Source organism: Podarcis tiliguerta (genome assembly GCF_965153285.1).
Source record: "Podarcis tiliguerta genome assembly, chromosome: 2".
Lineage (NCBI taxonomy): Eukaryota > Metazoa > Chordata > Lepidosauria > Squamata > Lacertidae > Podarcis > Podarcis tiliguerta.
Window position 1 is genome coordinate 98,646,289 of NC_139535.1, and position 26,819 is coordinate 98,673,107.

Genomic DNA, 26,819 nt, shown 5'->3' on the forward strand with positions numbered 1-26,819 from the left:
ATAAAATAAAGTAATAAAAGGGAATGGAACGCGGGTGGCGCTGTGGGTTAAACCAGAGCCTAGGACTTGCCGATCAGAAGGTCGGCGGCTCAAATTCCCGAGATGGGGTGAGCTCCTGTTGTTCGGTCCCAGCTCCTGCCAACCTAGCAGTTTGAAAGCATGTCAAAGTGCAAGTAGATAAATAGGTACCGCTCCGGCGGGAAGTTAAACGGCGTTTCTGTGCGCTGCTCTGGTTCACCAGAAACAGCTTAGTCATGCTGGCCACATGACCCGGAAGCTGTACGCCGGCTCCCTCAACCAGTAAAGCGAGATGAGCGCCGCAACCCCAGAGTCGGTCACAACTGGACCTAACGGTCAGGGGTCCCTTTACCTTTAATAAAAGGGAAAGAAAGGCAGCGAAGACTTAAAGAGTATGTGGGAAATGCTTGGTAAAATATCAAATGCTCAGTAGTTGGGGGGAAACAAGGAGCATGAGCAGTTTCCTGTAATCAGGGAAAGGGCTTCAGCGGAAGCAGAGAACAGTAGCAGAGTGTTTACAGATCACAGAATTCCACTATTCTGTTTCTTTTGTGTAGGAGTTTGCTTTCCAGCCTTGACGCAGTATATATGGTCCTGTCTGCAGCACTGGCAAGTGTCTCTCTTAAGACTGTATGAATGGGTGGGTTGATTCATTAAGAAGTTGTGAATCAGTTGCCCAAGGAAAATAAACAGTAACGAATGGAAATTAGCTCAGCACTGTAGAGGTGGTGATAAGTTTATCATCTTCTTTTCCATGAGCTTCCGTGGGTGAAAACTACTTTCATGACTCACGAAGGGGGCAGAGACTCTCTCTTTTCCAAACTAGTTCCCAGGCATGGATGCAAACCTTAACTTGCCGAGTAAGCGCTGAGTCATCATGTAATCCAATTTGCTTGGTATGGCTACGTGTATGAGTCACCGACCAGCCAAATCTGGGATTTCTTGGAATCGCAACACTAAAACACACATGTAACACTTCCACCTTATCTTCTGATACACTTGATTCTGATACACTTGATTTGTGCCTCTTACAGACACACAAACGCTCCCTCTAAAGGAACAATGTGCCTCAGGTCATCTTTGGAGGAGGGTCTAGAGACAGACCTGCCAACTGCCAGACCTGTTCTCTGCAATTCACAGAGAACTCACGAGGACTTGCACATAAACTTTAATTCCTAGCCAACTGTATCAATGGCCAGTCTTACACGGTGCCACTTCTTAGGAAATTCTAGCACAGCAGACTAGAAATGTCTACTGTAAATCAACTACGTACAGTCATACCTCGGGTTACAGACACTTCAGGTTGCATTTTTTCGGGTTATGGACCTGCCGAAACCCAGAAGTACCGGAACGGGTTACTTCTGGGTGCCGGGGGTTGTGCAGACTCGCCGCTGTGGGTTGCAAACGTGCCTCCCGCACGGATCACATTCGCAACCCAAGTGTCCACTGTAGAGTGGTACCTCGGGTTAAGAACTTAATTCGTTCCAGAGGTCCGTTCTTAACCTGAAACTGTTCTTAACCTGAAGCACCACTTTAGCTAATGGGGCCTCCCGCTGCTGCCACGCTGCGATTTCTGTTCTCATCCAGAAGCAAAGTTCTTAACCCGAGGTACTATTTCTGGGTTAGCAAAATCTGTAACCTGACGCGTCTGTAACCTGAAGCGTCTGTAACCCGAAGTACCACTGTATTGGAAATGTTGCAACATCACTCACACTGTCGCTTTCTGCAGAACTGAACTGCAAGGAGATAATGTTGGAACTGCCCTGTTGTCTGGAAGAAAGTGGTGATATATGGACTTGCTGAACATTAACCAGCAGGGAACATCTTTAGTTAAACAAAACAAAGGAATAACATTCAATTTCCTAACCTTTAATCCATTACAAGGGCAAACTGAACACTAGAAAACAGACACGAAGGGTAATAAAATGGCTTTTTATAGAATTGTGCTTTTTTAACATTATTATTTATAGGGGAGGATAACAGCCTTGTGAAAGTTGACAGCCAGCTGCAGAGATACCATATTTCTCTGTGTATAACACGACCCCATGTATAAGATGACCCCTACTTTTGGGAGCCCAAAATTTAGAAATCGTTATTGTTGTGGAGCTTTTTGGGGGTGATCCCCTGCTCAGTCCCCCACGTCTCAGCACAGCCTTGCCTCGCCAGCCATTTCCCGGCCCTGAGTGCCTTGCCAACTCACCCAATACTTACCATATAAATCTGTGTATAAGACAACCTCCAATCTTTGCCTTAAAAATTGGGGGGAATTCATTGTCTTGTATACGGAAAGAATACGGTATTTAAAATCTTTGATGCTCTTGTAAATATCAAAGACAGCACTAGCACCAACTTCAATTGAACATAAAATTGGGAGAAGTCTGGATTACAGTGACTTGGCTGAGGACTTTACTTCCAAGAAGGAAGTTCATTTCATTGAATAGGATGGACTCTTGTCTATACTGTTATTTATCAGTAAACTGACTGTCACCAATTTACCATATGTCATACAATATGCTTTTTAAGGAGGGTTTCTTCTTTTCTGTTTCTGTTTCCATAAGAACATCACATATGAAGACAATGCCTTTTTTCCCTTCTGCTGTGATCTGTATTCATGTACTTACAGTGTGGTGTTGATAATGTGTATTAAGTAATATTCTCCGCTCTGACCACAATGCATCACTGACCACAATGATGCATTTATTCACACATTCATTGCAGCTTTACGTACAGAATTAAGTGAAATTACGGTATATGTGCTTCCACACATTTAAGGGACCCCAAATGACTATTTTGCCCAAGAGCCCCCAAACCCAAATCCCCCCCCCCAAAGAAAAACTCTGCCTGGGCTATAAGGCAGGTCTCTGTCTGGATCCTCCTTTTCTGGAAGCAGATATAAAGATAATAGCCAACAGAAAATTTATCATTATATGGATAAGACTACAATTAAAAAAAACAAACATTCAAATATAAATATATAAATATAAATAAGTAAATATAAATAGTTAAAGGCCTGATTACAAGAACAGCAAAAGAAATGTGCCTGTTTCTAAAATCCTAACAGCTTCTCTTGTTTTACAATTACTTCCTAATTATTTGCCCCCTGTGTATCATCAGAAAGAAGGCACGCTATGCTTAAGCAGTACTTTTCATCTCGTAGAATTATTGTAAATTACATTTTTATTCCATGGGATCAAGGTTGAGAAAGATTTGCCGCCCAAGGAAAACCAAAATTTTCTGCTGCACTCCGCCCCCCGTTTCTCACCCTGCCCTGAACTATGCAACAAATGCACATTAAACATTCGCAATTGCCTGGAATACTTCCTTCCGCCTGTTGGCTCTGATACTATTTTCATCCTGCACTTTGCAACTGTGCCTATGCCCTGGGTGGGCAGCCAATGGGAGACCAAGTGCCCCACATTATATCTCCAGGAATGCAAGGGGTATCACCCAATGAACCGCCAAGCTGCTTCTGGGCTTCCCCTCCAAGAATTTGGGCAGCAGCTGTTTCACCAAGACATTTTTACATAGCTTGAAGGAAGCAGCCCGGATCTTTTTGGAAACCAGAGCGTTTCCCTACTTAGCCTCAATGGCCGGTGAAATCTAAGGTTATATACTGCAGCTTGGTAAAGTTAGTTATTAGCTTATGCTGGAAAAATATAAGACAGCACCTTAGCAGGGGGGATGAGCAACTTCTCCAAAGTTATTCCTCTGGGGGAGGAGTTTAAGCCCTTATAAATATCCAAGCTTATTTGCTTAAAAAGAGTTGGGTATAGAGACATCTTCCTTGTTCTCCCCTCATCACCCTCCTTGAAACTGTGGAGCTGAAGAGCCATCCACTGTCATTGTCTCTGTAGAGGCATTTAACTGGTCCTCCAGCCCTGAGGACAGCGGTTTCTACAACACTGGCAATGGGGTAAGCCTACTATCATTTTGCTTTTCATTTAAAAGCCAAGGGAGAAATCTGGTTTGTACAGAGTATTTCAAGGAGGACGTGTCTCTCAGAGTGGAGCTCTGCATGATGCTCCTTGGATTCTGGTCGGATCTGTTTTAAAACAAGAGACCCAAGAAGCTCAGCTTCCATTAGAAGAACAACAGCAGGTACCTATCTGTGTGCAGATAAATATATATGGAGATAAGGTGGCAATTTTAGGATTCGTATCTACAAAAGGGAGTTATAGAACTGGGAGAATTCAACTGCTGTTCCAGTTCCTCTTTGGGGACATTTCAGCGGCAAACAATGCACTTTTGGTCTCGCCAGAGTGGTGCATGTTCTAGTTATCTCCTGCTTGGATTACTGCAATGCGCTATACTTGGGCCTATCTTTGAAGGTGACTCAGAAACGACAACTAATCCAGAATGCAGCAGCTAGATTGGTGACTGGGAGTGGCCTCCAAGACCATATAACACCAGTCCTAAAGGATCTCCACTGGCTCCCAGTACGTTTCCGAGCACATTTCAAAGTGTTGGTACTGACCTTTAAAGCCCTCCAGATATGGTTCAACTTCAACTCTGACCGCTGGCCATGTTGGCTGGGGGCTGATGGGAGTTGGGATTGTGATAACGTTTGGTGCGTCAAGATTCTGAGATAACTGAGCAAGTAAGAGAGGGATGGCTGCATTCTACCTCCCCGCTCCTCTCTCAACTTTGGTGCTGGGAACCCCTGTGAGCAGCTGGATCAAATAACAGAACTTAGCCGAGTTGGAAGGGATTGAGGACGGAGGAACACTCCAAGCTCCCTACACCAGCCTTCCTGTTGAGAGTTGAAATAAGTCGTGAAGTGCTATCCTTCCCAACAGACTGCTGTGCCAATATTTGAGATGTAGAGGCCAAAGACAAAGGAAGTAAGACCAAAATACAGCTTCAAAATGAACCAGGAAGTCTCACCAACATTGCTACGAGAAGGGATTACTTGGGCCATTTTGGGGTCCTCCCCATGTAACTCTTAAAGTTCTCTATAGCTGGGGTGGGGAACCTCAGTCCCTTGGGTCAGGCTACCAACCAAAGTCAAATGGGGTTTCTTGCAAGGCGAAATTAGTAGTAGGCTTACCTCATGTCCTGTGAAATCATAATTCCTACACCTCAGTAGGGCTTCAGGGACAGATCTTAAAGTACAGACAGATTAGTAAGGATGCAGGCAGTTCTTCAAGTAACATAGCAGAATCAGAAGGGACCAAGAGGATCATCTAGTCCACAATATTACTTGTGTGATATTTGCACAATTTATTCTGCTCTTAGCAAATTTGGTGAGAATGAAATTTTCTGGGCTGCAGAAGTTTTCTCGTCAAAGGCATCCTTACAAAAAAAAAATTAGTAAGTTCTCCCTTGATTAAGCAAAGCAAAAGTTTGCTTTACAATGTGTTTGATCAGCATGGCAGCATGGCAAGTTTCCACCAATAGAGTTTAATTTTACCATTCAAGGATGAATGAAGTTATTATCCCTTACTACAGGAGGGCACAAAGTCAAGAGTTCAAATACAAAAAAGCAGCAATGATAAAAACTACAGGGCTCAGGAATCCAGTGCTTTAAATGGCAATGGGATTATGTTCACGCATATGAGCATGTACATTTGCGTGTGTTTGTGTAAGGGGAGAGCAGAAACTGGTAAAATAAAAACAAGCCTGACCAGAGCTTGCTCTTCAAGCAGCCCAGCTGCACATGCTTCAGAGAAGGACATTAAGAAATTCAGTGAACGCAGGAACAAAAAAACATATACAGCGTCATCCTTTTTGTTTGAAATGTAAATAACTTATCAGGCCAAAAGGTGTTCTCTTCCAGAGGCTGAATAAACATCAGAAATCAGCCTTTGATTATTATTTTTTTAAATGTAGCCCTGAGAGAGCCAGGAGTTGAGGAAATGAAATCAATTTTCTGTACAGCCAGAGTCTCCATTGTGACAGGTCATAGCCTTTCAAAAGCTGGCATCTTGCAGACGCAGATTACTCCCAACACTATTTCTCAGTGAGGCTGCAGGCAAGGTAGGAAAGCACCAATATCAGCATCTCTTAGGAGCCAGGTCAAAACATTTTGCCCCCACTAGGATTTTTAATTAGGAGTGCAATTTAACTGATTAATTGTGCACTAGTGGGACTTGTGTTGGCTCCCGCTAGTGCAACGATTTAGTTGACTCAAGGTCTAAGTTTATCGTCTTCAGAGGTCCCTTCTCTATATTGTCCTCTGCATCTGAGTAGTAGACAGGCAAGCAGTGACCAAACAAAGCCTTTTTAGTAATTGTGGCACACCCACTAAAAACAACAACAAAAAACACCTCCCACACCCATGGAGGCTTGCCTGAAGCCAAGTTTGTGGGCATTTTATAACTTTTAATCACTTTGTTTTTATGGTAACTGCTGCTGCCCTGCTGTGTTTTAACTGTATATTATACTGATAGTTGTATTCCTTTAGCATATTTATAAGCAACTCCTATTTATTGTTAAGTTTGTTTTGTTTTGGTTCTGGTAAGGTTTTCAGCTGTGCGAGAACAGAGCATAGATATTCTGGTTGACCACCTTGCTTTTTTAAGCTAAGGATGGTCCAGAATGGTATTAGTTCCTTTCAATTACTTAATAGTTAAGAGGCATTTGTAACAATTGGAAATACAGTTTTAACACCGAAAACAAGCTAATCCTCCAGAGATGCGACCCCTATTGCAATCCCCACTGAGTTACTCCAGTCTGTGGAAATATAACTGCAGCCTTATGTTTTGCTACAGAAATTGCAATGAAAATACTGGTTTGCTGTTTAACATCACAATAGGTACAGTGTAACTATTGATTTCAATTGAATATTTCACAGACCTTTAGCCTTATGTGTTTCACTGCAAGTAAGCCCCTTTGATATAAGAAGGATTTGCTTCCAAAGGCCCCTTGAACAAACATATCAGAGCTCATTTCATAGAACTATGCTACCTTTGTTTTTTAATGTGCAGCTAACAGAACGTCATTAAGAATATTGCTTTGTTTTCTGCATGGGGTTTTACATACTGGTGTAAAAAAAATAATTCAGTATAAACCAAATTATGGGGGGGAAACCTTAACAAAAATCACTCCAGCAATCACCTTTTTAAAATCCACTGAAAAAATGTCACTGTTTAAAAATAGAGCTGAGATCCATGGGCCATTGAAAAAAACCACACTAATCATTTGAATGTTTCTTGCTCTAAAGAAACCCCTGAAATTATTTTAAACAAAGGCAGATTTACCTGCACACTGCTTTTTAAAAAGGGGCTAGTTTTCAACTGGATTTAACATAACGCTAAATAAAAGTTAACCCTCTCCTGCTGCAGTTCTACATCCATTACAAAAATAAGAAAAATCAATACTGTGATCAATCTGGGCCATTAGTCTAGTTTTGACTTACATCTTAACCCTTTCCACAGTAAAGACAAGTAAGTTAGGAGCTGGTATTAGGAATTTAACTTCATTTTTTAAAAACCCACAAAAACCTCACAGGGGTCATTCATGAGCAGAGATGGCAAATATTTCTGAAAATCCTGCTAAAGCTTTCTTTGTTCCAAAGCCATAAAAGAAAATGAATTAAAAACAAAACAAAAACATTCCTACATTCAAAAGACTTTGCTGGCAGAACCGAAGGTTCAAAGTGAAGACTGCAAAACTGCTGACTCCAAGGGTGTAGGCGCACACACGCAAAGGACACCATGCCAGGAAGGATGCCCCCCGGCTTTGCCCAGAGCGCTTTGCAAAGCACCGCCAGCCAGCCCAACTGAGTCACCAGCATTCCCCAATGCAACAAGGAGAGCTCAGCTTCCGGGAGATTACGAGTCTCTAGTGTGTGCACACACAGCAACAGCCAGACACACACCCAAACTGGCAGAAACCTGTTCTGCCCGGATCGGCTCGAGCAGCAGCAGCTGCAGCGGCACGAGCTCGAACCTGGGAAAGTGGAACGCGCTCGCGCCGCCGCCGCCAAGCAGGGCGCCCGCGCTCGTGCCCGACAGAGCGCCGCCGGGCAATGCAGCCGCTAGGAGGCGCTCGCCGGGTCCCGCGCGTAACACAATTGTCATTGATGGGGGCAGATTTTTTAAAAAAAAAAAATTGCTGGGAGAAAGGGGGGCGCGCGCACACACAAAAAGTTCATTATGCACTACATAAGTCCTGTAGCCCCTTAGGGTAGCAATCTAGCAATTGGTTTCCTTTGAAGCCCCACCCCAAGGAAGCTGCGGGTTTGCGATTTCTTTATACAGGACTTGCGGGGGATCAGAACTGCGTTTTGTTGTCACTTAAGCAGCGAGCGACTCCGCATTAATTCCTTAGGGAAGCGCTCACGTCGGGGCTCCGGCACGGGCAGCATCCGTCGAGGATGCTTAGCGGATCTAACTCTCATCCAGGGCTTGCTCTCAATAGGGATGAACATGAAGCCCATCCTTGCTCTCCCTAGTGCCGATAAGGAGCGCACGGAGCGGCTCCCAAGTCCCGACCCTCGAGATACAAGATGTACAGGCGCGCACATTCTTAGGAAAATGCAGAACACGCGGTGGGGGGGGGGGAAGAGAGCAAGAAATCCGTGCAGATAACGGGGAAGAAGACGATTCCAGGCGGCTTGCAGCGAGCAGAAAGCTGCTTGCCTTGCCTGCCTGCGGCGCAGTTCACCTTAAGGGACCTTACAGCGCAGACTTGGCCAACCGGGCGCGCTCCTCTTGGCTGAAGGAGTGGCTCTCCTGCCTTAAGGCACAACGATCCCTGCAATACTCGAACTCGACACCTCACTCCAGAGACCCAGCAGGACGAAGTTAGGGAGCGGAATCCTCTCTTGAGGACGTTGACAGGAAAGCATCCTTTACAGGGCACAGCAAAGGGGCGAATGTTAGTTCGTATAATAGGCGAGAGAGGAGGTGGCACATGACGATGTCCATTCCCCAGAGGTCGGCAGGGATGCCCAGTCTCACGAACTTCGAGAAAGGACATAAAGGTGGCTCTAGTGAGGGACTCTGGCTAGGCGAGCTCTCCAGCCGTTGCCCCCAACCTTCTCCAGGATACTCGGCTGCAGAGGCGATCGACTATCATGTCTCCGCTTTTGGGGGAAGGGGAAATAGAGGCAGCGGCATTGCCTCGTGGAGAGGGGCTACTTGGAAGAGGAGCCTCAAACGCCCGCGGCGCAAATTTTAATAAGATTATTCCGCCGGGTCTGAGGGAAAGCGGCGCGACATAAAAGCAGCAGACGTGGCAGAGGCCCGCGCGCTACCTGAAGCGCCTCTCGCCCTCACCCCCATGCCGCCGCCCGGCGCGCGCCCCTGCCTCTGCGCCGCCCCGCCTTCCCCTCAGAGCACGCGGGAGAAGCAGCCCGCCCCTCCTCCGCTGCAATTGCAAAGCCGGGCCCGGCGCGCACATGGCGCTGCTGAGCTGCTGCTGCCGCGCGCGCCGGGTCCGCCGGCGGAGACCGGCTCGAGCCGGTATAAAAAGCTTGAGCTCGAGCACAGCGGCAGCACTGCCGCAGTTGCGAGAGGGACCGGGCGGAGGAGAGTCAGGTGGAGGGGGGGTGCAAAGAGGGAGCCCGCCTGGCTAGCTGGCAGGCAGGAGAGGAGCGGCGCCCCACAGGGACCCCCCTTCTCGAAAAGCTAGGCGCGGACGGTGCACCCCGCTGGGCATGGGGCAGCCTTGGCACCGGCGGAGAGAGCCTTGCGTCGGGTAACGGGGGCTGGGGGAGCAGCGACCTGCTCCTCTCTTCCCCGCCGAAGCGAAGAGGGTCTTGTCTGAGGCACAAGCTCCACCCTCTCCAAAAGGGGTCTCGAAACTGAGGCGTGTTCCCAGGCCACCTCAGCATGTTACTGACCGGGTCATAGGCCAAAGCTGCACTTCTCTGCAGCTCGGGGAGGAATCTTTTTTTTCCTTCCTCCGTTTCCTCTGCCCAAGTTGCAGCTGCAGCATCTACCGACTCGGTAAGTGGCTTTTCTTCTGGACACTGAAGTTTGGTTGTCTTGCTGCTGTAGCTTTTTTTGTTTTCTTTTTAAACGTTATTTGCTGCCACATACTTTTTTTTTTTAGGGGGGGGAGAGACTATGTGGCCCCTTCTGGAGCCGGCTAAATTGTGATGTGCAAAGTGATGCAGACATATGGAGGGCTTAGCTTTCCTGCATCACAAGGAAAGTAGATGGGCTCTTTTCTCATCCATATCCCTTCAGGCTGGAGGGGGCTGGGGTTTTTCCCCCCTTCAGAAGAAGGCATTTTCCCCATTCCTAGAGGAACCTCTTTGCACACAATAGTATGGTCTCTTGTCATTGGGCACCCCTCCTTTAAGAAACTTAGGCTTGGGGTCATTTATGCGACGCTATAGACCTGGACAACTCTGCATTCCAACAAGGTATCAAGGCGCTTTAAACCGGATTAAGGATAACCGCATGGCGCAAGGTGGGCGCCAAAAGTGTCTCCCTCGCTTCTCTCTCTGACTGCAAATTCTGCAGGCATCATCCTATCCTGATTCTGCCTGGCATGCTGCTTAAGTTCTGTTACCCAGGCTATAGTCGGGTCTTTGCTTGAGCAGCAGCAGGAGGCTGGAATGCCCTCAATGGGACTCACAGTATGATACTCCTCAGAAGCGGATCAAACTGGTATCTAAGCCTGTCCTGCACGGCAGAGATGAGAGAGTGTATTTTCTCAAAACCAGACCTGCCTTGCAGATGCACCGGAGTATATTGCCTTTAACTTCTGTATAGCCAAGCACGTTACACAGTCACAGCGAAAATGCAGTCCATGAATGTATTTTTCCTTCTGCCCCACATGATGAAAAATTCATCTGCAAGTCAGTATTTCAGAGGATTTGTTGCAATGCTAACATTACTTGATATGGTTTATCGGACTGATATTTTTTAGCCAGTTTGCATCAAGACTGCAATTTGAAAAGAGTTCTTGCTCTTATTTTACACAGAGTGGTTGAAAAAATAGGCTTCAGATTCCTTCAAACATGAGATCATTGGGGACTGTCCTGTCCTGTGATTTCATAAGCACCTGCGCACTGCAGGCTTTACTAGAGATAGCAACTGCTGTTCCTAGCTAGTTAATTCTTTGCATATTACTAAGCATTCTATACCTTTATTGGCTTGCATCTAATGATGTATTACAGGGTGGCATTGAAATATATTTAGATTTGATGGATAAAAAATAATCTTCCTTTAATTTGGTTCTTGCAAACTCAAGTTCAAAAACTGCCTCCAATCTACAGCCCAGTTATAGTCTCCAGGTGAAAGAAGTACAACGCCAGTGGGATTCATTTAAAAGATAATAATATTATTCATTCTTAAGTTACTAGAAAATAACGTTTCAGATAGTTGCTGACCATGTTTTAATGCATTTAAAATTCTCTCCATAAGCAATTCTGAAAATAACCTACTAGATATTTCAGTACTACCACCAAAAGAATCAACAGAGCCCAATCCTAGGCAAATGAAGGTATGTCTAAGTAAACCCACTGAAGATACTCTCAATGGTTTAGACACACCGTACTCTGCATACATTACAATTAGATTAACTAGAAGATAAAATATATATTATATATAAACAATTACATATTATATGCAGTTAAACTTGAAACAGTTATAATTGTATAGCAGAACTTGCCGTACAATGGGGGCATTTGGATATTGTTTTCATAACTCATGTACAGACTTTTCTAAGTAATTAAAATGAGTAAAACTGATAAGAACAAAAGCTAGCTGTTGAGGTGAGGCAAGATGAAGGTTTGCTGAAGGACATCTTCCACCCTCCTCCCCAATATTTCATAACACAAACCAGACCTTGCCTCTAGGAAACTACAGCTTAAGGGCATTCAGAGGAAAGGTAAATTACTGAAGAATCCCAAATCAGTGAACCAGCCCCCCCCCTTCAATTATGACTACCTGACCAGACGCAGAAAGTTAATTGTAGGGTTGTTTGTTCTATGGCAAGTGTCTCTGCAGAGCATTCTGAAAATATATTTACTACCCTGAAAACAGTTTTGGTTGCATGGTATCCTGGGAGCAAGATGATCACATAATGGGTTACATTTGTCCACAAAACTGGCCCAGAATCACCCACTGAGCTTCATGACTGAGTGGGGATTTGAAAACTCATCTCCCAGGTCCTAGTCGGACGCTGTAACCACTATAGCACACTGGCTTCCTAGAGTACTTCTGCTATGGGGCAGCTATATAAATTAAGAAGGTAAATAAATATGGGGGGAAGCAAAGTGCTACTTAAGATTCTTCTCTTAACTGCTTTCAGATTATTTCTTTAAAATATAAAGTCATATAGAAATGAAATTATTAATAATAAAGAACCCCATTGCAGAAAAATGACGCCTAGACATTCTGTTGTGGCGACCGCAACCTAGGTTTAAAGTGCCCTTTGGAGATTTACTCATATATCTGAGTTTCTAACACGAAGGAGATTTGCCAAGTGTGTCTGAATTCCCTAGCTTGTGGATGCATGTGATGCAGAATAGTGGCATAGTTATTTTTGTTTTTTAAAAAATAGTTACCTCAAAAGTTTTAGCAATATGTAGAAAACCTAGATGGCAATGAGGAAGTCCCTAGCTGGATCCAAATAAACAGGAGTTATATAAAGCAGCAGCACAAGAAACAAGTTGGCTTGATTTTGTTGTCTTGGAGTCAACACCAAGCAGCTCAGTGTAGGTCCTTTATCAACATCATCCAGAAACCTTAGCATGTGCAACTGCTGACTAGAATCATAGATAGGCTTGGGCTGCGACAGAACTCAAGTCTGGAAGGAAGGATGGAATGCAGAGTCCCTTCTAGGGGTTGCCATCTGTCTGCTTATGCAATGCAAAACTGCAAGTTTGGGAGAACCCTTTCACAGCATTTGTGAAATTTCACAGGGCCTTTGGGTCTGTCATGGGTTTTTCACTAAATTACCTCCTTTCCACTGTATTTAAGTCAGATGACTGCTTCTTAATTGCTTGTTCTTAAATGGAACCAGCTGGTCCTTACGATGAAACATATTTTTCTGATTCTTGATTCAACTAGTTCGATCTTATCCTAAAAGGGAAATGTTTCCATTAGGATACGGTCCCAAAGCAGCAGAAAATCTCTGTGTGATGGAAAAGACAAGTTACCTTTTGTAACAAGGTCTGTGATCCCAAGCATGCTTAGGAGGATGTAAGCCCCACTGAATTGAGTAAGCCTACTTCCAAGCAGTCATATGAGATGTTCTTAGAAAATGTGCTGATCTCGCTCTGTTTCTGTCTCTCCCTGTCATTCCAGGTTAAAAATGACTGTCAAAGCAACAAGAATGTCATGCCTTGCTCCCAATGTTTATACTAAAGTGCCTGATGGAGGATGGGGCTGGATTGTGGCTTTTGCTTTCTTCTTTGTGGAAGCCCTGACATACGGCATTATCAAGTCTTTTGGAGTCTTCTTTATAGACCTAATGGAAAGTTTTGATGAAAGCAACAGCAGGATATCATGGATTATCTCAATATGCGTTTTTGTACTAACATTTACAGGTGAGCATGCAGCACATCTTGTGTTTAAACTTAGAGCCTTGGTCCCTATGCAAAGAGAAGCGTGCCTACCTATTATTTCATAGAAGCACAGAATTGTAGAGCTAGAAGGGACCATGAGGGTCATCTAGTCCAACCCCCTGCAATGCAGGAATCTTTCACCCAACCTGGGGCTCACAACCCTGAGATTAAGAATCTCATGCTCTACTGACTGAGCTATCCCTTTTCACACTGTAGAAGTCTGGGCTCTTAGGATCGTGTGGCTGTACGGCTGTAATTTTGCACATATATCGCAGTCCTAGAAACTGTATGTATGGTATCCACGTACTATGTTAATTGTTGGCAAACACTGACAAGCAAAATGCACACAGAGGTTCATTGGACACCCTGTTTACATACACAGACTGAGAGTACTTTTAAAAGCCTCCGTTTCTCAGACTCCCCTCATTTATAGGGCTGGCTTAACAACTAGAGCTGATGCATAAGAACACAATTTTGCTTAAGTTTCAAGGTCAGTTGTGACACTTCCAAGGATTTAGAAGTGCTTCTGTAAGAGCAGAAAATGAAAGAAATGTTAAAGAGAGTGAAGGGACCAAGAGGGCAAGATAATCAGAGAGAAGATGTAGAAAGCATTGTTAAGAGTTGGGCACAATATACTTTTGCTCCACCTCCACCATTGTAATGCATGGAGAGTTAAAGCGAAGGACAAAGCTGGTTTCAGTGTGGCTAGAATAGAGGAATCTCCTCCCAGCAGACACTGCTCCTTAGTGTTTATCCCAAGAAGGCAACTCAATCAAACCAGTTCTTTGGTTAGGGGAAGATAAGTCTGAAAAAAGGGACCAGAACAATGAAGGCTTGTTTCTGACATTAACAGTTGTTTTTTCGAGTTAATTAAATCACATTAGTTAACCTTCTGGGAAACAGTCTCCCTTCAATTTATGTGTGTTAGCATCTGCTCTGTATGGTAGTTTAATTCAAGTTTACTGACAGAAGGCAAATTTCACTTGAGCCCTTGTCTACTGGTCCTCTGGAAAAGCAAAGAAAAGCAAATGTGGAACTGAAACTGAATCACTGGAACATTGACCTACATGGTGTCAGCTATTTCATACTTAGTACAAAGGTCTGCCAGGGGGTTAATTGGGGCTCTGCCAACCTGGAATTTGCCTAAAACTAAAGCACTTTTTTTTTTTACAAAGGAAATAGCAGCTAGGCCCTTTGTTTTTAAATTAACACCAACCCATGGTTTATGCAAGAGAAATACTACAGTGCCACTTGTAATATAATAAAAAGCCAGCAAAACTTATTATTGCATTTGATGAGAGTCGCTATTGTAATTTGAAAGAGGTACATGTTGGAAAAAAATTGTTTCCCTCTTTTGCAGCTCCTCTTTCTACAGTACTGACTAATCGTTTTGGTCATCGCCTGGTGGTGGTGATTGGAGGTTTACTGATCAGTACTGGAATGGTCACAGGCTCCTTTGCACGCACAGTTGTCGAAATGTACATCTCCATTGGCATAGTCTCAGGTAAGTTAACATGGTCCATCGTCTAGTGAAATTGCCAGTTATCTCCCCCCCCCCCCAGATAAATGTTTTATATTCAGGGCTGGAAGTCCTCCAGGTTCATAATGGCCAAGAAATCTTGGAAAACCACCTCCTAATACTAATTCTTGGTGGGTGTTGGGTTTGTGGAGTTATTGGGCTTTATGGAAACTTACCTGGGTTGTTATTAACAGTATCATAGATGGGTAGAACTAAACAGATAACCTCACTCAGAAGCCTGGTATGATGCATTCAAATAGCTTGAAAAATTACGCTTGCTGTTAATAAGAAATGGCCAACTTTGCAAATATTTAGCAAGCAACATCACTAATTGTGGGTGGTATGTCTAGAGCAGGGGTTGGCAAGGTTTACCTCACCTGGGCCAGTTCACTCCAGCGGAAATACCTCCATGGGCCAGATCGCATGTGCGCAGATGCGATTTCCGGGGTCTGCGTCTGCGCAGACACAATTTTTGGTGTCTGCACATTCACAGACACGATTTCTGGTGCTGCGGAAGCAAGTCCCTGCACAGTTTAGCACAGCGCAGGGACTCGCTGACCAGGCAGCTTGGTTCAGGGTGGCTCGTGGGCCGGTTAAACAACCCCTGTGGGCTGCTTGTGGCCCATAGGCCTTAGGTTGCTGACCCCTGGTCTAGAGTGAGTGGTTTTAAAAAACCACACACTAATGAAATGGTTTCATCCAATGTCTGCAATTCCGCTATTGTCATGCACTAATAGCATTTGTTTGGCTTTTATTTATAGGCTTAGGATACTGCCTTGCTTTTCTGCCTACAGTCACCATTCTGTCACAGTACTTTGACAAGAAGCGTTCATTAGTCACAGCGGTAGCTTCCACAGGAGAATGCTTTGCTGTCTTCTCTTTTGCACCAGGTACTGAAACACCCTTCTGAGATTTTCCCATGATCACAATGTTAACTTGAATCTTAAATACATGTTAAAACAGCTCAGTTGGCTTAATGGTGTGGCCTTACTCCCACCAAATGCTTGATTAAGGGCCATCTAATCCAGGGATTGGGCACGGTGGTGTAGAGGAAATTGGACCCCTTCAGCTAGTTCCAGCACACAAATTCTGAGCTGGTTGTGGAGGCTCCCCAAAGTTCAGATTATAATGGTTCAGTGGGTCATTTTGCTCCTTGCCGGGAATCCAGAGAACTCTTATCTGAAGCCAAAATGCCTTCTGCAGTTAGTCTCAGAATATCAAGTCACCAAAGCACAGATCATTAATATCCTTGTACCTCCATTAAAGAACTGTTACATCTTTGGGAGGAAATCGGTCAAGAGAAGATATAAGTCAGGCCTTCAGAATGCATGGTCCTTTGCTAGAGCCAAATCATCTTTCCACTCTTATGTGGACTCCCAGGAATAGTCAGTTGGAAAGTCACAGGTGTGGAGGTGCAAAAATACATTGTTGGGAACAGAGAATGGGGGATAAATATAACCACAGCACCCTTTATATCTTGAAAGCATGTAGAAGAGAAAATGCAAAGTTCCCATCTTTGTAATTATGTTCTATCCTGCTGGTTGTTAGATTTGAATTCAGACTATTCCCGCCCCCCACTACTGGCAAACCTACGCCCCTATTCTCAGCCTAGCACTATTTTTACAAACTTTAAAGGGCATAGCAACCCGATGACATACAATCTGGTGGGTTCCCAGTACAATTTTTTCCAAGCTAAAATTAGCGCTAAGCGCTAACCCCAGCTACCTTGGAATAATGCAGAGCCTATATGAAATGTTATTTGATATGGAAACCAGAAGGTTTCTCACTTGAGAAATCCCAAACCTAAGATCTCAAAAAGCTGGATTACATCAAGCCTTCTCAAACGTGCTAAGATAAGTTGTGCTTTCTCCTAGTCCTTTTGCCATTTTAAAAACTCCCTTTTGCTTTTAAACTGTGTCATCTCCAGCTGTGTTGTAGAATAAGGGAGAGCCTGCCTTCTATCTTGATGCAGTTGAGAAAGATACCTTCCCTATCGCTTTCTCCAGAAGGTGTAGGTTAACATACCTGAGAAAGTAAGACCTCTGCACTAGATTACCCCCTAACAAGCAGACAGTGTCTGTGCCTAGTTTGAGCTGATATGTACTGTCGTCATCCCTGCTTTCCTGCATAGCATATGTGAGAAATGGCTTGTTCTATGGAGGCCAGGCGGTGCATGAATCCTCGTCCCTTGTTAACTTCTTCTTATATCTTAGATCCTGCTTCATATACTGCCAAAACTGGTCCCAAATATTTCAGCCAAGTGCGCAGGAGACACCATGAACAAGTTTGGGCATAACTTGACCCTAAAAACTTGAGCCTCAGTGTTACCTTTGTAAATCAGAGCTTCCTGTTCAATCAGTGAAAGATGTGTTTTACTTTTTCTTATCTGTAGCTATCACTGCTTTGAAGGAGCACATTGGCTGGAGGCATAGCCTCCTGTTTGTTGGTCTACTGCAGCTTGGAATTGTGGCCTGTGGATTCTTGCTGCGGCCCATCATAATCAAAGTGCAGGAAGAAGTGAGAGTGTCGGCAGCAGAAGAGCAGAGAGAGACAAAATACATGCTTGAAAATGAACAGACACGCACCTCCATAGACTCCATTGACTCAGGAGTAGAAGTAACTACCTCACCTCGCAACACGCCTGCAGATGCCAAATCAGAACTGAAAAGCCAGGGACCACCAAAGGAAATCACAGAGGTGCTCATAGAAGCTAGTAGCATCCCTGCCAAGGAACCAAAACCTCAACTCCTAGACTTCTCTGTGATGAAAGACCATGGCTTTATTTGTTATGCACTTTTTGGTTTATTTGCTACTCTGGGATTCTTTGCTCCTTCCCTATACATCATTCCACTTAGCAGGAGCCTTGGAATAAACAAGGACCACTCCGCATACATACTCTCAGCGATGGCAATTGCCGAGGTCTTTGGCAGAATCAGCGCCGGCTGGGTCCTCAACAAAAAGCCTATCCGAAAAATTTACATTGAACTCATCTGTGTCATTCTGCTGGATATTGCCCTCTTTGCCTTCCCTTTTGCATACAATTTTTGGGGACTAATGATATGTAGCATTTACTTCGGGTTCATGCTTGGGACAGTGGCAGGCACACACATCCCTATGTTGGCTGAAGATGACGTCGTCGGCATAGAGAAGATGTCCTCTGCTGCGGGAGTTTACGTATTTATTCAAAGTTTATCGGGGTTGGCTGGACCACCCCTTGCAGGTAAAAATGAGATGCACCCAACTGTTCTTAACTTCTGTTCTAGCTAGGTAACAAGTGGGAAAGGGAACAAATGCTTTCAAACAACTAGAGTGAGCTAAGGGCGAGAGCAATAGAGAGATGTGGGAGCACTCATGGAAAACAGTGGCTAGCAGGTGAGCAATTGGAAAGGAAACGGCTGCATCTTGGAAGACACTACACAACAGCACATGCACATTTTCCAGAAAACCAAGTTGCCATCAGCACCCTTAAATAAATTAGCCTCATTACTGCCATCCAGGTTACCTTTTGCTGGAGACTAAGTAGCTCACACCTAAGCGAAAAGAAAACCCTTCCTCACAACACATTTCAGCTATCTCCAAGGATAGACAAAAGGCAACTTGACTGCTGGCACTGTTGTTGTTAGTACAGTGGTACCTCTGGTTGCGAACGGGATCCGTTCCCGAGGCCCGTTCGCAACATGAAAGGAACACAACCTGCGCACGTGCGGCTCGCAATTCGTCGCGTCTGCGCTTGCGGCAAAACCCGGAAGTAACCCTTTCTGGTACTTCCGGGTTGCCACAGGACGCAACATGAAAACACGTAACCTGAAGCAAACGTAACAAGAGGTATGACTGTATAGTACTTTTAATTTACAACGTGCTTCAGAATCTCTATTGTGCGTTACTCCTCAGAAGAATTATGGTGGGAATTGACAATCAGGTGAGAAGGTGACTGCCCAAGGCCATTCTTGTTTTCAATTCAAGTGCAAGTAAGCAAAGAACAAAGAGGGGATAGGTAATGGGGGACCCTTCAATCTCCTTGAAGGGGAAAGGTCTAAATGATGCAAAAGGCTTATGAGAAGGGCATCAGCTAACGCATTTGATTGAAAGACACAGATGCTATCAACAACACAAACAGGAAGGGGTCATTTCACTTATTCCAAGTAGACATTAAATAAGGGGGGGCGGGGGTCTCTTCCTTTAGTAGTTTCTTCTTCCTTAAGAAAACCTGTTTATCCTAGACAGCCGTGATTCTATGTGGTTGTTAATAGCTACCACAACACGCATGGAAAGCCTTGCACTGGTGGGGTAATACTCTTTTTAAGAATGACTTTTAATTACCTTTGCTTGCAAAAGGCTCGCTTTACAACTGCAGTTCAGGAACTGCAACAACATTCCGAAAACTGTTTACAAGCATGAGGTCATAGGAAATCATGGGCAAAATCCAGAGTACACTTACTGGGAAGTACTTTAGTCAAAAGGGTCATTCTTTCCAGTGATTTTTGCAAGCCCATCTTCTAAGTAATTTGGGGGAGGTAGTGGCTGCAGTATACATTTTATTTTGCTTTAGAAATTACCCACAGAACTCTAACCCTGCAAATGAAGGGATATGGCATGAGAGAAGTGCCAAGTTTTAAGATGCTTTTGGATATGTTGGATGCTGCCAGAGTCAGATGGGCGGGGTACAATTATTTATCATCATCATCATTACTGTTAATGATATGTGCAGGGGGAGGAGAGATGTTGTTTATGCACAAGTGGCACTTCTCCCTCAGCGTTTCCCTCTAGTATCTTCCTTTAAATCATCTAGTATAGTAAATAATAATATCTAGTATCTTCCTTTAAATTACTCTTGCATAAAATCCTCAAACTTCATTTAGGCATTCCATAGCTACAGCTCTGGACTACTTTGCAAAATGTTTAAATGAACTTGTACAAAGAGATTTTTATAGGCTTGTACAAAACGCAGCTTTTGACATGATGTTTCAATATATATTTTTCCCCCTCTCACCCTTACAGGTATATTAGTGGATACCACAAAGAACTATAGCTCTGCATTCTATTCTTGTGCTGCTGGGATGCTGCTGGCTGCCGTGTTCCTTTCTTTGGTGAGGCCTTGCAAGAAGGTACGTCAAAGGAAGAAGGACCCAGTAGAAGAGAATGTGTCAAAGCCTTTGCAGGATGTACCAGAAGACTTTATAGAGCCTGATCTTGGAAAAAACGAGGATTCTTCAAGAAGCAGTGATAGCGTGGCCTGAATATTTTTTTACACAAACACACACACACACACACACACACACACACACACACAGAGTTTAGATGGGGGGGGGCAGAGCACATCAGCCCTGATCCACCTTCTCAAATCTACACTTTAAAGGGAATGCAAAATCATAAATGTGAACAGATGCTATCAACCCTTTCAGAAAGATTTATGGTTAGATAGTTTTTTTGTATAAACACCTCAAATTCTGATGCCCCCCCACTGACCTCCATTAAGCGCACTCCTATCTAGCATGAAGTTGTGGTTCAAGCTATCGTATTCCCAATTCCAAAATCACGGGGAAGAAACCAACTATTGCATTACACAAAGAGCAAGGATGTGTCTTGTAACAAAACAAGATATTTTGAACTTTTTAGTTGTTTTAAAATCAGGTTAAAGAGTAGATACTAATTTCAGAGAATGGGGGGAGTAAAGGGGGTTGAGCTAAATGATATATCGAAGAGAATTAACAGGGTTTTGTTTTTAAAACTTGTTTGAACTTCATATAGGTTGGGAAGTTGGAGGTTACTGTTCTATTTTTATGGCCAGTTATTGTGGATATTTCATGGGACCATTATCTTTCCAGATTTAACGCTTATACAGTCCAACCCTGTGTATGTTTATTCAGAACTTTTCAGTGCTTTCAATAGGGCATATTTAAAAGTGGGCATACAAACTGCAACCTTAGGGCTGGAATCCTGTGCTCACTTACAGTTTGGACAGGGTCCCTTTGGGTTAGAACTGGGCCAGACATGGATCTACTGGATTCTAAATTGGCCTGTTTTGCAGAGAGGGACTTGAGCTGGACCCCTCTGGAGTTTGCATACCCAAAAAGACCCTCCCCCAAAATGGTCCTCTTCTTCTACCCCCAAACTGGCAGGGCAAAAGACTACTGCTCCAGCCCTTCCTGGTCCCTCATTAAGATTTCCCATCTCATTGAAATTTAGTGGGGATTCCCTCTGAGCACTGCTGAAGTCATGTTCTCTTTTGGTAGTTAGATAAACCAACTTGGTTGCATTTTTTTAAATATAAAATAAAATTACCTATTTATTTTAAGACTATTAGACAATGTCTGTATGGGCAAGTGTGGGGGGGTAGGGGGTTAACACTTTTCACAGGTATTTTAAATGCATTGATATTTTGTAAAACTTTCTTGATATGGGTTTTTTTAAGGTGTAGGTAGCAGTGTTATCTGTTCTTTTCGAGACAAACTATTTTAAAACACAAAAACACAAGGCACGCAAACATGCTGTTCTTGAATTCAGTCCTGAACAGGAATCATAGTTCCAGCTGTTGAGTAAAACTGAACCCAGTGGTTAAACGATTTGCTGAATCTAGTGAGAGAATTTTCAAGACAATACCTTCTTTTTACTGTATGTTGGTTGTTTTTCCTTTCCTTTTCTTTTTTTGTATGTTGTGAAGCAGACCTTCAGTTTTCACAGTGAGTCTCCCTACACCTGTAGGCTTGAGCCAGGCTTGCACCAAAGTATATAGGTTTCACATTCTCAGGTGGTGCAAGACATGCTCAAGCCTACAGACACTGCCTTGTATGGGGCCTTGAGCTGCATGGAAGCACTGACAGTGTGTGTGTGTGTGTGTGTGTGTGTCATATAGCCCAAAGTTCTGCCATTTGCAAGACTGAAAGCGGTCCCTGTATTGAGCAGTCATGACTACACACATGGCAATCATCAACTCCATGCAACTCACACTGGGCTATGAGCCCCTAAGCAGGCACACCGGGGATCACATGGAGCCAAACGTTATGAACTGGGCCTTGGCGTCTCATGTGTTTGTGAATGTTCACAACAGCTAAATTCTGCACACGGATCACTAGAGAGAACCTAAAGCAAAAAGAAACTTGCAGTGTAATTCTTGTTTTAAATTTAACAAGTGTACTCAACAGCTGCCACAGGCATCAAATAACTGGTCCTAAAAATGATTATGCCACCACCCTGGATGCTCAATTGGCCCCAGAGTTGGGTTTGCTTCCCATTAACAGTCAGTTATGTGTAAAGAAAGGGAATGATTAAACAAGGCAACGTGTCAGCTATTCACTTACACTCAATAGATAACTATCAGTGGTAACACAAGCTTGCTTGTCCCACTTTTACGCAATTTTTTTGTCAATGAGACAACTCAGGGGGACAAAATGAGAAAATAAAAATGTTTCTTTTGGTCCTGGATACACACAGTACAGATTCAAATGCATCTCAGTATTTCAGTAGAAGTGGCATTGTATGCTGACTGCTGCGCTAAGATGCTTATGCATTGTCAGCCATAGAAATGAGGGACAATCCAATTTTAAGAGAGAGCAACCACTGGCACCCGAATACATTTTTTGAGGTCCTTGCACTTTCAGTGTGTTTAAGGTTCAAACCCATTTACGAAGATGCTGGTTGATCTTTAGAGTGGAATATACTTGCAAGCTAAGTGTCCTTAACATTGAAATGCAGTTGTGCCTCCCTTTACGTAACCGTCTGGTTACGTAAACTTCGGCAAACCCGGAAGTATTTTACCAGGTTTCACCACATGCGCAGAAGGGGTCCTCAGGTTGTGGAAACCTTGGGATCTGACCGGACCTCCAGAACAGATCCCATCTGCAACCGGATATACCACTGTACCTGTACCTGTCTGAAACCTAAGCATACTTATTTGGAAGTATGTTCCACTCGAGTCATTTCAATTCAGGATGTTAAGCTGCCCCCCCCAAAAAAAAACACGGGGAAGGGTGCTCTATCATTAGGAGTGGCTTTTGCAATCCACCCTCCTCCCTCACTGCATGAAAACTGCATGAAAACAACTGCAGTTTAGTGTGCTTTGAATAACTTCAGCACTTTATAATGTACAGCAGAACCTTGATAAATTGCGGCCGCAAGTGGGAGACATGAACCATCGCCAATGGGGAGGTGGGTCACTTTTCTGGAACTAGCAAGTAAATGAACAAAACATGAAACGTACGTTTGCAAAATGTGTTATTTATTTATTTATTTATTTCGCAAGCTTACCTTATGAATCATTTGTCACTATACCTCTAGAAAAGCAGTTAACATACTAAATTGGCTAAATTTACCTCCGTAATAAAAGACCTCAGTACAGTACTTTTTGCTGTTGCAACTTTGCTGAAGATAAAACGGCTAAGGAGCACATTCTGTGTATGTGGGGGAAACCTAGCTGTCCTGCAGTTTAACAAGGTTCTACTGTATCTTCTTCTTTATACAAGGATTTCCATTACTAAATAATATGTGTGTAACTGACCACATCGTAAGTTATTGTTCCAAGTACATACTATATTAGCATGACTAAGAGCATATTTGTGTGCACAAAAGATCCAAAATCAGGCTATAACATGGATTGCTGGTTTGTTCTGTACTGTAATTAGTGAACTCTGGAAGTGCTACCAAACACTGAATTTTGCAATAAACTTTTTTTTTTAAAGAAATCAACCTTCACGTTTCAGTTTAATAATTCCTCTTTACTCCTCCGTCTTCCCACGTGCCTTTCAGCCAAGCAAGTTTTATTCATGAAAAACCTACGGCAATCTCACAAACACTAAAACACACAAATGGCCCAAGCTCTGGTATCTCTGGAAATCTGATCTGCCGTGAACACAACATAGTATCTAAACTGAGGGAGACCAAGATGATAAATGGTGGAAACCAAGATTTACAAGGCATGGCTGAGGAAGTTGGGTATGTTTAGCCTGGATAAGAGGGGACTGAGGGGAGATATGATAGCCATCTTCAAATATCACAAGGGCTGTCACATGGAGGATGGAGCAATCTTGCTTTCTCCTCCAGAGGCTGGGACCCAAACGAATGGATTCAAGTTACAAGAGATTGCATCTAAACACCAGGAAGAACTTTCTGACAGTAAGAGCTGTTCAACAGTGGAACAGACTCCCACGAAAGTTGGTGGACTCTTCTTCCTTGGAGGTTTTTAAGCAAAGGTTAGATGGCCATCTGTCATGCATCATCCGGTCAAAAAGTATTGTACTGGAAGTAATAGATACGCATGCAGAGCATCTCTACATGAGGCAGGTTACGGATTGGTTCGGGATCCTTCCTCACATGGAAAAGGATCCATGTACACTGTAACGCATGCCTCTGACACACTATGAACATGTAGGCAGTGTGGTTCTTAGACTTGACTCCAAAAGGGTGTGCAGCTGGAGAAACCCCCCCACAAACACATTCTTTCAACATGTGTATGTTGGCAGGGGAAGTTGCCTAAAACCGCCTCATCTAACAAAGTTAAGCTGAAGTTTCTACCACAATGTAAAAGGTAAAGGTACCCCTGCCCGTACGGGCCAGTCTTGACAGACTCTAGGGTTGTGCGCCCATCTCACTCAAAGAGGCCAAGGGCCAGCGCTGTCCGAAGACACTTCCGGGTCACGTGGCCAGCGTGACATCGCTGCTCTGGTGAGCCAGAGCCGCACACAGAAACGCCGTTTACCTTCCCGCTAGTAAGCGGTCCCTATTTATCTACTTGCACCCAGGGGTGCTTTCGAACTGCTAGGTTGGCAGGCGCTGGGACCAAACAGCGGGAGCGCACCCCGCCGCGGGGATTCGAACCGCCGACCTTTCGATCGGCAAGCCCTAGGCACTGAGGCTTTAACCCATACCACAATGAGACGACTTCTATTCTCACCATCCCACACCTTGGTCTCCGCCACGTATCAGCTAGCTATCAGGCGCAGCCGTCACAACCACCCGTCACAGGAGGGGTCACTCCAAGCAGGGGAACAGCTCGGCTACTTTTTCTGGCCAAAAGTGAATCCAATGACCCCGCCAGAGTACAGAACTTCTAGCAGACGCACACCCCTCTCCCACCCACAAAGACACTCGCATTCACTTCACTTAAGTGGACAACTCTGCACAGGCAGAGTTTAAGTGAATGGGGAAATCCACTTGTGCATGAGTCCTGCATGCCCGTTAACAACATGAAACTCTAGATTGGTTGTACAAACGTCAAACTTCTTTCCCCCATACTATAAAGCTGTCACATTAATAATGGCATTACAAAGTAGAAGCACTTTCTGGTTGGAGTAAAATAGGTGTACAGCATATGCATGGGACTGCCAAATGTTTGGCCATTAAACAAAATGCTTCTCCCCCAACCCTCAATATCCTTTGGGGGAAAAGATTTGCTTTCCAAGCATCCTTTTGTTGATCACCTATTGCTAGCCACTTGATTGAAGCACCCGCTTTTGATGGCCTCGCTAGCTCATCTTCAGAAAGTCACAAGCTGCCACCTTCAGTTTCTTACCTTTATAGTAAGAATGATTGCTATCTTCATTATTGGTAATATTTCTATCCTTCCCTTCCTTCCAAAGGACCTGCTTCACTGAATTGTGATGATGAAGAGGGTTACTGCCCCATGGCTTCTATGTTAGAAGCACTACATAATCAAGTGTGATGGTCTTTATTAATACAGATAAGTCCTTATTAAACTGTCTGCATTCTTATTAGTTACAGCAGACCAATTCACAGTCCCCATATGTTCAACGGTATCGTGGAGATGTGGAGATCTGAAAATAAGGAGGAGCATTTTTCCAGGCTTTGAGGGGCTTTCACATACACACAGATTGGAGGATGTTCTCATTCATTCAAAAAGGAGGGAACGAATCTATATTACGGGGGAGGGGGAACAGATGTACAAACTTGGTTGATGAGTAGCTTTATCTGTCTAGTGGCGCTCCCATCCCAAGACCAAATTGCTGTATTTACATAACTGTAAAGAACGTTCAATGCTTATTCACATCTCTAAAACAAGAAAAATGTATCCTGTCCAATTCTTTGATTCCATAAAAGGTTGTTCCTTTAAAGCCTTAACAAAATATTCATTTCACTTGAAGCATTCTTTTTAAAACTTTAAATGTGCGGCAGATTTTAGTATGCAGGTGTGAATTTTAGGAAGGAAGGGGAAAAGAACATTAATTACAAAAAGATCTTCAAACGTATTTGCTTTGCAGAAATTCTCATTAAATACACATAGGGTGTAAGGCTAGAGAGAGCAGGCTTTGCTTTAAAGAGGCTAGAGAGTTCCCTCTAGTGTGCTGTTCTAGAAAATATTTACTTATATTAATACATGTTGCGGGCACCACAAATACAAAGAATACTCTTTAGGCTGTAAGAAGTTACATACACACCCTTGGTGGAATTTAACTAACTTTTACTCAGAGTTTGATCCATTAATTTAAACAGGTCTACTCTGAGTAAAACTTGGTTGACTATCACATCTAAGTTCATCTATCCCATCAAGCTTTCAGAGTTTTTCTTGGGGGACTGGCTGCCAATTCACTCCAAACTAAGCAGGATTTTACTGACGTCACTGGTCCCTCCAGAGATCCCTCCCCGCATCTAGCAGATCAAGACCAGTAGACCCATGAGCTATGGCTGGCCTCTAAAAGCCACACTCCACAACCAGAGGGTTAAATAACACATCTTCACATTTCATGCTACCTTGTAGCAGACCAGGCTATTTGTCCCATTAGGCCAGGAGTGGCAAACTTTTGGCTCTCAAATTTCAGCAGCGATGCTAACATTTTGTAACCCCCCCCCCCCATTCTACTGTAT

The 26,819-nt window shown here is 43.9% G+C and overlaps 2 protein-coding genes across 8 annotated transcripts in view; one reads left to right on the top strand and one right to left on the bottom strand.

Annotated features, from left to right (window-relative positions):
- Positions 1 to 26,819, bottom strand: part of ARSG (arylsulfatase G) — a 114,217-nt gene that overhangs the window by 84,466 nt on the left and 2,932 nt on the right. The window lies entirely within an intron of this gene.
- Positions 8,741 to 23,687, top strand: SLC16A6 (solute carrier family 16 member 6). 2 transcript variants are annotated; one of them, XR_014508033.1, is made up of 7 exons: positions 8,741 to 9,911; positions 13,227 to 13,468; positions 14,847 to 14,990; positions 15,767 to 15,895; positions 17,398 to 18,225; positions 20,004 to 22,134; positions 22,248 to 23,687. XR_014508033.1 is itself a non-coding variant. In XM_083427652.1 (6 exons), exons 2-6 carry the CDS (start codon positions 13,234 to 13,236, stop codon positions 20,240 to 20,242), a joined length of 1,575 nt encoding a protein of 524 aa, XP_083283778.1. In that variant the 5' UTR covers positions 8,741 to 9,911; positions 13,227 to 13,233; the 3' UTR covers positions 20,243 to 23,687. The 2 variants fall into 2 exon arrangements, 1 of the variants encoding a protein (XP_083283778.1); XM_083427652.1 differs by having other exon boundaries at positions 20,004 to 23,687.

Bases quoted from the DNA above. Each gene is read 5' to 3' on its own strand.
- SLC16A6 (XM_083427652.1), top strand. From the start codon at position 13,234: ATGACTGTCAAAGCAACAAGAATGTCATGCCTTGCTCCCAATGTTTAT. The intron at 15,896-17,397 runs GTACTGAAACAC...TCTTATCTGTAG, and splicing joins TGTCTTCTCTTTTGCACCAG to CTATCACTGCTTTGAAGGAG. The intron at 18,226-20,003 runs GTAAAAATGAGA...TCACCCTTACAG, and splicing joins GGCTGGACCACCCCTTGCAG to GTATATTAGTGGATACCACA.